The sequence below is a fragment of the Syngnathoides biaculeatus genome, chromosome 16 (assembly GCF_019802595.1).
Source record: "Syngnathoides biaculeatus isolate LvHL_M chromosome 16, ASM1980259v1, whole genome shotgun sequence".
NCBI lineage: Eukaryota > Metazoa > Chordata > Actinopteri > Syngnathiformes > Syngnathidae > Syngnathoides > Syngnathoides biaculeatus.
The window spans coordinates 679,771-694,731 of record NC_084655.1 but is presented as its reverse complement, the minus strand read 5'-3'; the positions used below and the strand labels follow the sequence as shown (position 1 = coordinate 694,731).

Below are 14,961 nucleotides of genomic sequence, written 5' to 3'. Positions count from 1 at the left end.
TCCTCGGCCACCTTCCACTCTTGTTTCGGTACCTAATGATGACACCTTGATGGCGACCGATCTTCGGCCGTCTTTCTGCTCCTGTTTCAGCAGCGATCAATTCCCGGCCGCCTGATTACCACGCCTCGATGGTGACCAATCGTCGGCCGCCTGATGACCACATCTCGATGGCAACCGATTCCCAGCCGCTTTCCACTCCTGTTTCGGCAGTGATCAATTCCCAGACACGTTATGATGACACCTCGATCGCGACCGATTCCCAACCACCTGATGACCACGCTTCCTCGGTCGCCTTCCGCTTCTGTTTTGGTGGCGACGGCTTCCCGGCCACGTGATGACCATGCCTCGATGGCGACCAATAATGGCGACCTGATGACCACGTCTTGATGGCGACCGATTCCTGGCCGCCTTCCACTCCTGTTTCAGTGGCGACCGATTCCCGACCATTTGATGACCACGCCTTGGCAGCGACAGATCCACGGCCGCCTCACAACCACGTCTCAGCATTGACCGACCCATGGCAACCACTTGCTTGCGACCACGTCTGAAGCCGTCACCTGCTCCCGTCTGATTCCTGCTCAGCCTTTGGGTTCCTCCTTGAGGACATCCACCCGAGTCGCTGCCCCATGGGGACTCTGGTGCTTGGCGTCCTGGCCGACCTCCTGACGTGCTCGGCCAGACGCCTCGATTTGGGTGGCCTGCACGGCCATCAGAAACACTGGGGTTTGGGTTGCTGACATCACGTCCCTCTCTGGATTTTCCCGTGTGCTCGGGTATTTCCAGCAAATTCAGCAATGTGCAAAAATTTTTTTGTGATAATTGAAAACTACAAATGTTTCCTTCATAACGGTTTTCACATTCAAATACATTATAAAAACTGTATAATATAAGAAAAAGGTGCTTCTAATACTTTACATACCTTTTAAAGGACACATCTGCACCACATGTTCCTTCGTGGGTGAGGTCGGGGCGTTAAGTTTCAAAATGAGAGCGCACAGGCAAGGAATGCAACAACATCCATAAAAGGTCAAAATTGCTGCAAAGACAAGCAATTGATACCAAAGTTAGGACACCAGGGCTTTGTATTTTCCAAAGGCATTCATCCAGGAACCCCACACGGAAGTATAAAAACCAGAATGGTCATTCATCTTTGCGTTAAGGTTTCAAATCACCTCGATGGCTTTGGTGAGACTCACATCCAGAGCTGTGCTGTTGGGGATGAATGTGTAACATTGTTCTCTGAATATAGCACAGACTCCTACACCCTTAGCCAACAACTCCGCCTTGGAATGCTATAAGTGACATAGCATATAGCAGTTCATATACAGCTTCAAACCCTCTCTGTTTCCAATTGCCAATTTTTTGTATGTTTTAATGAATGTAGTTGATTCTGTCTATGTTTTTATTGGTTATACACCACCAACAGTTGAAGGACTCAAATCCTGCTCCCATGTCATTAGCCAATTTATACTCACTTGCAACACCACAAGGAACATTAGTGGCATCGATGTATGTTAGATCATTTTGTCTATGCCATTCAGCTGCCTTCTTTTGTCTTTGCTAGTCTTTGGGTAAAACTGCATGTATAGTAGACATTAATTCAAAAACAGACATAGGATGAATAGACAATGGTAATAATAATGTTATCGAAGCAGAATAATGTTATAATTTTGAGCAATTTGTCAAAAAGTCTGTTACATCCGCACCACCACCAGATGTCACTACGTAACAATGGCTTAAATGAACTGTCAATCACAAAAATGGTTTGACACATCATTGATGAATTTCCCAATTTGTTTCAGGTTCCTATCAATTTGATGCATGTGAAATTACTCAGTGCTACGTCATTAGAAAGTAATGTTTTTGTTTTTCAAAATAGGTTAATGAATACACAGAATCCCATTTTTTACATTCATCATCAGGCACTGTTCCACTCCCAAATTCCAAGATTCACAATTATCTGGTCATGGCACTGGTATAATCTGTAAAAGTGGTCTTGGACCCATGCAAACAGCACAATCTTTTGATGAAGCTTTTGCTGCTTGTTCTATCATCAGAAGCCAAATATTATATTGTCCTGAAATTCATCAAGTTACTTGAAACCAGTCATCAACCTCTAGCCTTTGGATCATTCTTACTTAATTTAGTAGTGAGTTAGGAGAGGGGGTATTAGTAGTTAACTCTCCGGCATTGAGGCTATTTTTGCCTTTGCAAAAAAGCAAAGTGAGGTGGGAGTTACCAGAGATGTAGGCCCAGAGGTAGAAGCCTCAACATGGAACCACTCCTTCATAAGAAGGTACAAAGGTACTTTGGTGGTGTTCAAAATGATTTGGAGGCCTTTGCTCGATTTGTACAACTGTAAAATCTGTTGCTGATGTCTCGCGAATTTGGATGTGCCCCAAGATGGTGTCCATTCATCATTTTCATCAGCCACCAAAGTCTCCCATCTGGTATATATCAGCACATTGGTCATTTACCATTTATTTTGTTTGTATGTAGTGTGTCTTGTTCCATCATCTGTCAGATTTGACCACGGGACAACTATAGTACTAATTGAGCTTACCGATACACACACACTTGTAAGCCAAATCTAAAAATTGGTTCACACACATAAGGACTCAACTGGGGTGCATTTTTTTTTCTGGAGTGTCAAACGTGTTTCATTATAGGACAACATTCCGATGCCCCACAGATGTCTCAAAAGCAGGAATAATGTTATTCTGATTGTGACCACGACACAGACTCCCATTTCGGGACCGAACCACTTTAGGGGAGGCATTTCGTCTCGGTGCCCCTATAGGTTTGGTGTCTTTAAATTTCTTCACTGGCCTCTGGCCCGTTTGCCCACTTCCCCCAATGGACCCTGGGCTAAAATGACCTTTTTACAATGTATCAAATTAACCCAAGTTAACATTTCTGCTATTTTTAAAGCTGTTGGCATTGTTAATAACACTTGGAATGGACTTTCCCACTTCGGAGAGTGCCAATGTTTTTTCTTCACACTTCTCACAAGCACGTAGTCTCCTGGCTCTACTAATTTGGTCTCCTACTGAGAGCCAGGAAGATCCTCACCACTTGGTCCTCATGTTAGTCCATGTTTTTCTAGAATTTTTCTCATATAGTTAAAAAAATTCAAATCATTAATTTCCTATTGGTTCTGAAATTGAGGTAGTTTATAAGACCTTCCAAACAATGTTTTATGGGGTGTTAGCCATGAAGTGCTTGTGATATATATACATCTTTACTAATTCCAAATTGTTAACACTCTATATTTTTCAGGAATACAATATGTAGGAATGATATTTTTCCAAGGTGCCTTTGACATACTCAATGCATCTGGATGTTTGGGTGGAAAGAGTTCTCTCCATTTTGAAAAGGCATTTATGATGACCAAACGTTTTTTTTTTCCTTCACTTTGATTTAATTCAATGAAGTCCATATGGTTAGTTTGAAACGGATATTGTGGTGTAGGGAAGATTGGTGCAGATTTCAATGGACATGTTGGTGAAGGAAACAGGGGTGATGAAGAAGTGATGGGTAAGTACGGCATTCAGCAAAGGAACTTTGAGGGGCTGATGGTGGTGGACTTTGCAAAAAGGATGGAATTGGCAGTGGTTAACACTTATTTCCAGAAGAGACAGGAACATAGAGTGATCTACAAGAGCGGAGGTAGGAGCATGGAGGTGGATTATATTTTGTGCAGACGATGTAATCTGAAGGAGGTTACTGATTGTAAGGTTGTTTTGGGAGAGAGTGTAGCTCCACAGCATAGGATGGTTATGTGTAGGATGACTCTGGTAGCGGGTAGGAAGATTAAGAAGACAAAGGAGGAGCAGAGAATTAGGTGGTGGGAGTTAAAAGAAGGAAGAATGCCGTGCGGCCTTTCAGAAAGAGGTGAGACAGGCTCGAGATGGACAGGATGAGCTCCCGGAAGACTGGAATACTACTGCCAAGGTACTCAGAGAGGCAGGCAGGAGAGTACTTGGGGTGCCTTCTGATAGGAAAGGGGAGGAGACTTGGTGGTGGAACCCCAAAATACAAGAAGTCATCCAAGGAAATAGATTAGCGAAGAAGAAGTGGGACATGGAGAGGATGAAGGAGAGGCAGAAGGAATATATTGAGATGTGACGTAGGGCAAAAGGAGAGGTGGTGAAGGCTAAACAAGAGGCATATGACGACATGTAGACCAGGTTGGATACGAAAGAGGGAGAAAAGGATCTCTACAGGTTGGCCAGACAGAGGAATAGAGATGGAAAGGATATACACCAAGTAAAGGTGATTAAGGATAGAGATGGAAATGTGTTGACTGGTGCCAATAGTGTGCTAAGTAGATGGAAAGAGTACTTTGAAAAGTTCATGAATGAAGAGAATGGAAGAGAAGGTAGCGGCAAAGAGGCAAGTGTGAATGACCAGGAAGTGGCAATGATTAGTCAGGGGGAAGTTAGAAATGCACTGAACAGAATGAAAAATAGAAAGACAGTTGGTCCTGATTACATACCAGTGGAGGTATGGAATTTGGAGAGGTGGCTGTGGAGTTTTTGACCAACTTATTCAATAAAATACTAGCAGGAGAGAAGATGCCAGAAGATTGGAGAAAAAGTATGCTAGTCCCCATTTTTAAGCCAATGGCAATGTTCAGAGCTGTGGAAACTATAGAGGAATAAAGATGAGAGGAACTGTGGTATTGCATGCGCAAGTCTGGTGTGGCAGAGAAATATGTTAGAATATTACGGGACATGTATGAGGGCAGCAGAAAAGCGGTGAGGTGTGCTGTTGGTGTGTCAGAAGAATTTAAGGTGGAGGTGGGACTGCATCAGGGATCGGCGCTGAGATCCTTCCTCTTTGTGGTAGTAATGGATAGGCTGACAGATGAGGTTAGATTGGAATCCCCTTGGGTGTTTGATGATGTTTGCAGATGATACTGTGTTCTGCAGTGAAAGCAGGGAGAAGGCAGAGGAACAATTAGAAAGATGGAGGCACGCAATTGAAAGGAGAGGAATTAGCCCAAGTAAAACAGAATATATGTGTATGAATGTGAGGGGCGGAGCAGGAGGAGTGAAGCTTCAGGGAGAAGAGATAGTGAGGGTGGATGACGTCAAATACTTGGGGTCAACAAGAGAGAAGAGTCTCCGCTCGGATGAAGGGCAAAGTTTATAAAACAGTGGTGAGGCCGGCCATGATCTCCAGATTCGAGATGGTGGCATTGAAGAAACAACAGGAAGCAGAATTTGAGGTAGCAGAAATGAAGATGCTGAGGTTTTCGCTTGGAGTGAACATCTTGGCTAGGATTAGAAACGAGCTCATTAGAGGGACAGCCAAAGTTGGATGTTTTGGAGACAAGGTTAGAGAGAGCAGACTTAAATGGTTTGGACATGTTCAGAGGTGAGAGAGTGAGTATATTGGTGGAAGGGTGCTGAGAATGGAGCTGCCAGGCAAAAGAACGAGAGGAAGACCAAAGAAAAGGTCATGAGGGAGGACATATGAACAGTGGGTGTTAAAGAAGAAGATGCACGAGATAAGCTTAGGTGGAAAAAGATGACAACCTGTGGCAACCCCTAACGGGACAAGCCGAAAGGAAAAGAAGAAGAATGTGGTGTAGGGAAGTCATCTTCGACATGGTCTCAAATTACCTTGTGGATTATGTCTTGCACTTCAAACATGTCCTACAATTTTTTTTTTTAAATAAGAATTAAAGTCATAAATTGTATAATGTTGATGTATCTGCTCTACTATAGCTCTCCTGTTTGAGACATATGACAAACGGTGGCTCAAAATGGCTTCCCATTTGTATAATTTTTTTTTAGTAGGATAGGTTTGTTGTTTGGTCATCCATAGATGTCATCTCGTAATGTTGCGTCATTTTACTTTTCATTTTTCTTTGTGGAAGCAGCATTTGTAACAGGAACGAGTAACATTTGCCTACAAGGACATTCATTCAGAATGTGGTGACTATACATTATTTCATTCATTTAGCTCGTGTTACATGTAACTAAGACGCCATTAAACCTCTGTTTTGTTCATTTGTTCTTGTATTGTTTTGTGTGTGATTAAATGGTCTTCAATGCCAGTCAACTGATCTGTTATATTTTGCTGTTCTAAAAAAAGGGGATTTCATTGCTCTAAATTTACACATAACAACAAAAGAAACATCTGCAGCTTGCCACAAGGTGTTTTCTAGAGTTTTAAGTGGGTTGAAATGTCCTTGTTTAGGCATAAATAATTTAAGTGCTTCATCACAAAGCTGTAAACGCGCACGCACTGCTGTCCCCTACCCCCCACCCCAAAATCGCGAAGGCTGCATGCACTGTTATGTGACTGCCTTGTGCCTTCTGATTGAGTTGTCACCAAATGATGTTAGTGATTGGAAGTCGGAGATGGGGATGTCCAAACGTAAGAATGGATAAATAAGAATAGTGAACAGCATGTCAACCATTGTAACGGAGTAAAACTATCCATCTTTCTTCACATAAATACTCAAGTATAAGTATAAAGTATCCTGCATTTCAAGTACTCTGACAGGTACAATTTATTGAAAATGTTACTTGAGTAAATATAATGGAGTAAATGTAGCGTTACTACCCATCTTTGATTATTAATTTTATGAACTCGATGGTGATGCATACATGCACGCATGAGGAGTTTCTCTGTGTAGTATGATACACTGGTCTAAGTGCTCGAAGACTCTACATCTTGCACAAATCTGACTCTCATAAGGAATAGTTCCTAATCATTGAATCTATTGTTCTTCATTCTTGTTATTTTGTTTGTTCTTCTTCTCAGTACTTAACATGAATGTCATACCAGGGCGGCACTGACTGCCGGAGACAAATTCCTTGTGTGTGGTTACGTACTTGGCCATTAATTCTGATTCTGATTTGCATAAGCATCCTGACTGCAAGCAGCCCATCATGTGCAGTGGGGAGTATGCTATTTAGAAATCAATTGGGAATAAAAAGAATGTAAGTAGCATATTGGAGTTTACCTGGACTTTTTTATTTTTTAATGAGCCCCTCCAAAAGAAAAAAAACAGCTCTTACCAGTAATGGACAGTTTTAGTGGTGAGGGTGACTCTTATTGTGTACATGATACATATAATTTTGGTATAAAATACCTGTACTATTGTTCTGTTATGTTACCTACCTAAGATATTTTTCATTCGACAGGACTGTTATGCAGTTGTTAGTGGTGGAGCAGAAGAGACCAAGGCGCTTCTTCAGAATCGCTTTGACCACATCTTCTATACTGGTTAAGTCTACTTTTGTATATTTGTTATGTTGATGTGTGTGTGACAGAGGGGAGGTGTGTGGGCTTTGAACATTTATCATCCAGAAGACAAACATATCAGTGTTTGATGAAGTTAGCAGTTAACTAAGGACTGGTTTGAACAGTTACCATCCAAAGGACAAATGTGTTTTATGAACTTAGCCATTAACAAAGGACTGATGTGAAATAAATGTGCAAATACACTCACTTGCAAAGGTTTTGGAACAGTGAGGCTATTTCTTTTAATTTTGCAGTAGACTGAGCTGAACCCAATTGGGGTTGACGTGAAAAGAATTTCAGTTTTTATGTTCAGGATCAGGGACACAAAAGAGTGGATGGCACATTTTCTTGGAATACACTAATTTTTCAAATGAACAAAAGGTTTCACTGACAGATGAGGAGTTCAGAAAATGGGTAGAGGAATGGATTTGTTTTGTTGTCCAGATTTGTCCTATTACAGTAGTGCCTTGAGATAATAAATAAATAAATAAATAAATAAATAGATACAGTAAATAAACAAATTAAAAAAATAAAGATTATTTGCCTTGACCTGTGATCACCAACTTAGACATGGGCTCGTTGTGCTGGATTGTTTTATGATTAGCAACTGTTTGCCAAAGGGGATAGCGTTACCAAACTGAAATCATGAACAGTGAATAGTAAACATTTCAGTAAAGGGGTGATGAACTTTCAAGCTTCTGTTAAACTAAACATAATTCAAAAGGACTCATTCATTACCAGGTGTATTTAAGATGAGTTCTCAAGGCTGAATGAATATTGTTCCATGTTCAATATCACACAAAATCGACCAAATCAAGGGATGAACTCTCTTATTTCAGCAGGAGAAAAAAGCTAAATCCTACCCTTTTCTGTTCTTTAGTTATCTGCATTGAAACATAAGTAAGTTTTATGTTTTTGATGGCATCGCACAGACTAAGGACATAATAAGACTTTTATGAAAAGCAACATTTATGCAGCAGTAATTTCGATTCTTGTACATTTTTTTGCTTTTTGTCACATCCCAGATATTTGAATTGTATAATCTAACTAAAACATTCAGGAATGGCCTTTGAAAAATAATCACGTATTTAGCTGTATAATGTGACTCACGCAAACTCACTGGAAATTACTTCAAACATTATGCTTCGTGATGTTTCCTGCCTGCTAACATTGTGAATGTGAGGCTTGTCATACAAAAGCTCAGTTATGATGTGGCCTACTGAAGGACCATGCCTCCCATCCATCAGTCAGTGTCGTAGGTACGTGTGAAAACTGTTTTGGCACTCATGAGCGTTTTACGCATTGTTGGATTTCAGGTGTTTTTTGGCAATTGTGGAATAAGGATGTTTTGACCCAAGCATGTGCTGTACATCATTTGATCCTGCCACAATAAAACATTTCTGAGACAAACACACAATTCTGCTAACTATCACTATAAATATGATGCGAATAATAAATATAAACTTTAGAGTGAAAAAAAATGCTTCGGCTCATCAGTCTTCCACCCATTTCTTGGCGCTATTTTGGGCTGGGCTGAATGTTGTCAGGCTCTTGAAGGTGTCGCAAGCAGGGACAAGGGGTAGTACGCAAAACTCCCAGGAATGGACATGGTTTAGAATGGAGGTTTAATCCACCCAGAGGTCTATACACGTGAAGGCAGTCCAAAAGGTGACAGTACAAATACTCGTGGCGAAAAGCAAGGTCGCAAAAACATGAAACAAGGGTCGGCTTACTTGAAGGCAAAAACATAGTACATGACAAAATACAACTTGACTATGAGGCACAAGTATGATGAGACATGACAACGAGGCACATACACTAAATACAAGAAGCCAATGTATTCACGCAAAAAAACTGGGAACTTGTTGGCACAGACATCTCGTGAGGAATAACTTTCGTTGTTTTATCTTTTCAATGGAGGAAAAAACACGCTGCTCACTTCAGTCACCATGAAACCGGAAAGAGAAAAAAACTTTCTTGACACACACATTTACACTGAACAGTCCAGTGACGTATGAAATCACATGTCAACACCCCCACTTGTTCTCTTGCTATACGCACTGTTCGACTTCATATATTCTTATGTCTGTAGTTCTACACACCGAACAGATATTTCACAAATTTCTCCACTTTGAACTTTGTCATCGGTTTGGTCATAATATCTGCGATCATGCTCTCTGTAGGACAGTATTTGACGGTTATCCTTCCATCATTGAGAGCTGAGCGAACACAATGATAATAAATGTCAATCTGTTTGCTTCTTTGACGGTTCACTGGATCGTTGGAAAGAGCAATTGCTCCTTGATTGTCGACAAAGATCGTCACCATGTCAACTGACACTAACTTTCCATTCCACTCACTAACTGTATAAGATACAGGCTCTCCTGTGTCATTGCAGCCAAAGCCATTTATTCAGCCTCACATGTAGATAAGGCAACAGTGACCTGCTTCTTAGATTTCCAATAAATAGGTGGACCACTGTCAGTTAAGATCACACAAAATCCTGTGGTGGTTTGCCTGTGACTCAAATCGGGTGCCCAATCTGAGTCGCTGTCAGCAGTGAGTTTCAGGTCTGTCTCGCATTTTCTGTAACACAGTTTGTGATCCACTGTTCCTTTCAAATACCTCATTACATGTTTAGCTGTTAACCAGTGTTTTTAATTTGGTTCAGATAAATGCTGTGATAATCTGCTCACTATCCAACATACAGTGAAGAAAATAACTATTTGAACACCCTGCTATATTGCAAGTTCTCCCACTTAGAAATCATGGAGGGGTCGGAAATTTTCATCGTAGGTGCATGTCCACTGTGAGAGAGATAATCTAAAAAGAAAGATCCAGAAATCACAATGATGATTAGGATTTTTTAAAATGATTCATGCGTGTGATACAGCTGCAAATAAGTATTTGAACACCTGTCTATCAGCTAGAATTCTGACCCTCAAAGACTTTAAGACCGCCTTTAAAAATTCACCTCCACCTCCACTCCATGTTTTATCCTGAATCAGATGCACCTGTGTGAGGTAGTTAGCTGCATAAAGACACTTGTCCACCTCATACAATCAGTAAGACTCAATTTTGTATCATGGCCAAGACCAAAGAGCTGACGCTAGAGACAAAATTGTACAACTCCACATGGCTGGAAAGGGCTATGGAGAAATTGTCAAGCAGCTTTGTGAAAAAAGGTCCACTGTTGGAGCAATCATTATAAAAATAGAAGAAGCTAAACATGATGGCCAATCTCAATCGGAGTGGAGCCCCGTGCAAGATATCACCTCCGGGGGTCTCAATGATCCTTAGAAAGGTAAGGAATCAGCCCAGGACTGCACGACAGGACTTGGTCAATGACCTGGAAACAGCAGGGACCACCGTTTCCAAGGTAACTGTTGGTAATACAGTAAGATGTCATGCTTTGAAATCATGCATGGGACGGAAGGTTCCCCTGCTGAAACCAGCACATTTCAAGGCCCGTCTTAAGTTTCTCAATGACCATTTGGATGATGCAGAAGAGTCCCAGGAGAAAGTTTTGTGGTCACATGAGACCAAAATGGAACTTTCTGGTGATAATTCCACTAACCGTGTTTGGAGGAAGACGAATGATGAATTCCATCCCAAGAACACCATCCCTACTGTGAAGCATGGGGGTGGTAGGATCATGCTTTGGGGGTGTTTTTCCGCACATGGGACAGGACGACTGCACTGTATTAAGGCGAGGATGACCGCGGCCATGTATTGTGAGATTTTGGAGAACAACCTCTTTCCCTCACTCACAATGTTGAAGATGGGTCGTGGCTCGGTCTTTCAACATGACATGACCTGAAGCACACAGCCAGGAAAACCAAGGAGTGGCTCCGTAAGAAGTATATCAAGGTTCTGGTGTGGCCTAGCCAGTTTCGAGACCTAAACTCAATAGAAAATCTTTGGAGGGAGCTGAAAATCTGTGTTTCTCAGCAACAGCCCAGAAACATGTCTGATCTAGAGAAGATCTGTCTGGAGAAGTGGGCCAAAATCCCTCCTGCAGTGTGTGCACACCTGGTGAACAACTACAGGAAATGTTTGACCTCTGTAATTACCAACAAAGGCTACTGTACCAAACATTAACATTGGTTTTCTCAGGGGTTCAAATACTTATTTGCAGCTGTATCACACAAATAAATAATTAAAAATTCATAATTGTGATTTCTGGATCTTTCTTTTTAGATTGTCTCTCACAGTGGACATGCACCTATGATGAAAATTTCAGACCCCTCCATATTTCTAGGTGGGAGAACTTGCAATATAGCAGGGTGTTCAAATACTTATTTTTTTCACAGTATGTTAAAATCATGCTGTGCTGTCACTTGCATCAAAGCACGAATCAAAGTCAGATTTGCAGTTGGAGAGAAAGTTTCCTTGTAGTCTACTCCCATTACTTGGTTATAACCTTTAGCAACATATGTTGCTTTGTAGGTCTTTGTCTCATCAGCATTATTTTTTACAGCGTAGAGCCACCTACCCCCCACTGCATGTTTATCTTCTGGTAGACGAGTCAATGTGAATGTATCATTCTCCTGAAAAAAATCCATCTCCTCTTTCATAGCTTTGATTCAAGCATCTGAGTTGGGTGAACTAATAGCTTCTTTGGTTGCATCATACATTCAGTCACAATAGTCTATATTATCTGTCAATATTTGGTCATTTATTCCAGATACATAATCTGAAAGGTACAACGGTGGTCTCTTTTGGGTTATCAAAACTCACAACCTATTCCCTCAATCTGAATATGTTGGTCATTAGAAGTTTCTGTCTGAGAAATTTCTCTGTCTTCTTCACTCTGGTTAGTCTGTTATCCGTATCTGATATGGAAGATTCATCTCTCCTTTTATCAACATCATCACAAGGTATTGTCTGATCGGTCTGGGTTTCAAGTTCAACAACATTCTTTGTAACAAACTTCATGAACGTCTTTGTGTCTGGGTAATAGACAGATATGAAGGACTGTTTTTATCGTATCCAACAAAAAAATCCTTTATCACATTGTGAATCTAATTTCTTTTTGTCATGTCTGTATGCAAAGTCTCATAATAAGGGATAAACTTTTATCGTCCAAAAACTTAATAATTTCAAGATACACCTCTTCGTTCTTCGGAATATCTGCCACCTCCACGTTCCCCGTGGCGGGTTCTGTGAGAATAGTTTCTTTTAGCCCCAGCAGCCGCATGTGAGCTAACAGCTTTGTCTTCCACAGCTCGTAGTTTCGCTCTTCTCCGTCAAAGCACAGTCTCTGCCACCAGTTAAAGAGATCTCGCCTGGGCCCGTAACCTGTTGGTGCAGACATTTCGCGAGGAATAACTTTCATTATTTTATCTTTTCAATGGAGGAAGAAACACGCTGCTCACTTCAGTCACCATGTAACCAGAAAGAGGAAAAAACAAGGACACACACATTCACACTGAACAGTCCAGTGACGTATGAGCTCACATGTCAACAGAACTAATGACAAGGCAGACAACGCTTAAATGCATGATATGATTATCATCAACGAGGTGCAGGTGAGGCTGCTCCTGCCAGGAGCAGATACACGTTTGGCTATTTGGCAAATATGAAATAGTCCATTCCTTCCCTCTGCTGGCATTTGCGTCAGTAAAATTATTTTTAACTCTTTATTCCGTGTGGAGTTCCTCTTCTCTACTCAAGTCACATTTCAAATATTTGTTGCTGTAGATCAGGGGTCTCAAACTGGCAGCCCGCACACTATTTGCAGCCCATGAGATTATATTTTGTTACCCCTACTTTAATACGAAAGGTTAATGTTAGTGCGGCCCTCGAATTTTACATGATTGGCACTTTTATTGTGTTGTGTGCGTAGCTGACAACCCAACCAATCACAGTGGAGTATATGGCTCTCGGGCGCGTGACATTTACCAGGTTTGATGCACGCAGAGAAATATAGGTCTCCTTTTCTTTGTTCTTCTTGGTTTGTTTGTTCTTTGTTCTGAATGTCGAACTAGGGCAGCACTGACTACCGGAGACAAATTCCTTATGTGTTGTTACACACTTGTCCAATAAAGCTGATTCTGATTCTGTAATTTTCTATGAGTGAAAATATATGTATGGATCTTGTTCTTTGTTCTTGTTAGTTTGTTTGTTCTGAATGTTTTCTATGAGTGAAAATTTCAACAGCGTTGCCTTGTAGCATTGTATTATTAGTTTTGCACACAACTTGTTGACACCAACATCCTTGTTTATCTTATTTAGAGAGGATTGGATTTTTTTTTTATTTCTAATTGAAATTGGCTGCGTGTCCATGTGCTTCAAAGTTGCGGCCCAGCCTCAGCCGGATGATGTCTCCAGCGGCTCCAAAGTGAATTGAGTTTGAGACCCCTGCTGCAGATCTACTACCAAAGCTGTCACGCGAGACAGGAAAGATGATGGTCATTTTGACTCAAAGACAAAAGCAACGGTGTGAAACATACGACAGTCTCAGGTTACCTTGTTGAAAATCTACTTAACCTTCCTCTTGTGTTGGGGGTCTGCACTGATCCGTTTTTTTTAAATTAGGAAAATATTGTTATACAAGTTACAGATCATTGTATATCACATATTTATATATAAATAGAAAGGAAGAAAGAGAAAAAAGAAAGAGGGGAAAAAATTTACACTGAAATGAAATTATAGTACCTTTATGAAAGTCAGCCTAGAACGGTTTCTCTCGGCCTTAAGTAAACTCTTACTGAATCTGATCTAATAAATCATCCTCAACCAAGGTCACATCAAGTAAGTGAGCAAAGAAATTAACTTTAAAAGGAAAACAATACTAGTAATAGAAGTTAAAAAAGAAAAAAATGACACCATCTCAAAGCACTTTACAACAAATATTCCAGAAATAATGTATAAGGATCTATATATTCGTTTCAAATAAATTTTTTGAGTTTCAAATTTTCTTAATAGCCAAACCTTTGGATGACATCTGCTCTGACAATAATAAAACAAAATGTTATACTGAACTACGAGTTCAAAGAAAATAATACATTGCATACAAGTACCGTATAACATCAATCCATCCATTTTCTTTGCCGTTTGTCCTCACAAGGGTCACGGGGAGTGCTGGAGCCTAACCCAGCTGTCAATGGACAGGAGGCGGGGTACACCCTGGACTGGTTAGTAGCCAATCGCAGGGCACATAGAGACTAACAGCCACACTCACAATAAAACCTAGGGGCAATATAAAGTGTCCAATTAATGTTGCATGTTTTTGGTGTGTGGGAAGAAACTGGAGTGCCTGGAGAAAACCCATGCAGGCACGGGGAGAACATGCAAACTCCACACAGGCGGGTCTGGGATTGAACCCAGGACCCAGGCCAATGCTTTACCAGCTGAGCCACTGTGCCACCACTGTATAACATCTTCTTCTTTTCCTTTCGGCTTGTCGTTAGGGGCCGCCATAGCGTGTCATCTTTTTCCATCTTAGCCTATCTCCTGCATCTTCCTCTCTAACCCCAACTGCCCTCATGCCACTGTATAACATACTAGAGAAAAAAAGATAATAATAATAATAACAACGGGTAATAATAACTAATAGGAACCGATGAACAAAATTAAGCTAAACTTGATTTCACATTATGTACAGTAGTAAGATATTTTAATGTTGAGGTAAACTTTGTCCAGTTTTCCCAATGTCTCTCAAACTTGTCTTGTTCTTGCCTCAAAATGAAAGTT

The 14,961-nt window shown here is 40.9% G+C and overlaps 1 protein-coding gene and 1 long non-coding RNA gene across 3 annotated transcripts in view; one reads left to right on the top strand and one right to left on the bottom strand.

The window, feature by feature from the left end:
• Positions 1-14,961, top strand: part of aldh3b1 (aldehyde dehydrogenase 3 family, member B1) — a 140,865-nt gene that overhangs the window by 66,269 nt on the left and 59,635 nt on the right. For both annotated transcript variants that reach the window (XM_061845073.1, XM_061845074.1), the window contains exon 6: positions 7,164-7,245. In XM_061845073.1, the coding sequence (XP_061701057.1) occupies positions 7,164-7,245 (82 nt within the window). The remainder of the gene's footprint in view (positions 1-7,163; positions 7,246-14,961) is intronic.
• LOC133513954 (uncharacterized) overlaps positions 1-14,961 on the bottom strand; it is a 30,249-nt gene that overhangs the window by 6,390 nt on the left and 8,898 nt on the right. The window contains exons 3-4 of the long non-coding RNA XR_009798672.1: positions 12,377-12,564; positions 920-1,036 (exon numbers count right to left, since the gene is read on the bottom strand). This is a non-coding gene — a long non-coding RNA (uncharacterized LOC133513954). The remainder of the gene's footprint in view (positions 1-919; positions 1,037-12,376; positions 12,565-14,961) is intronic.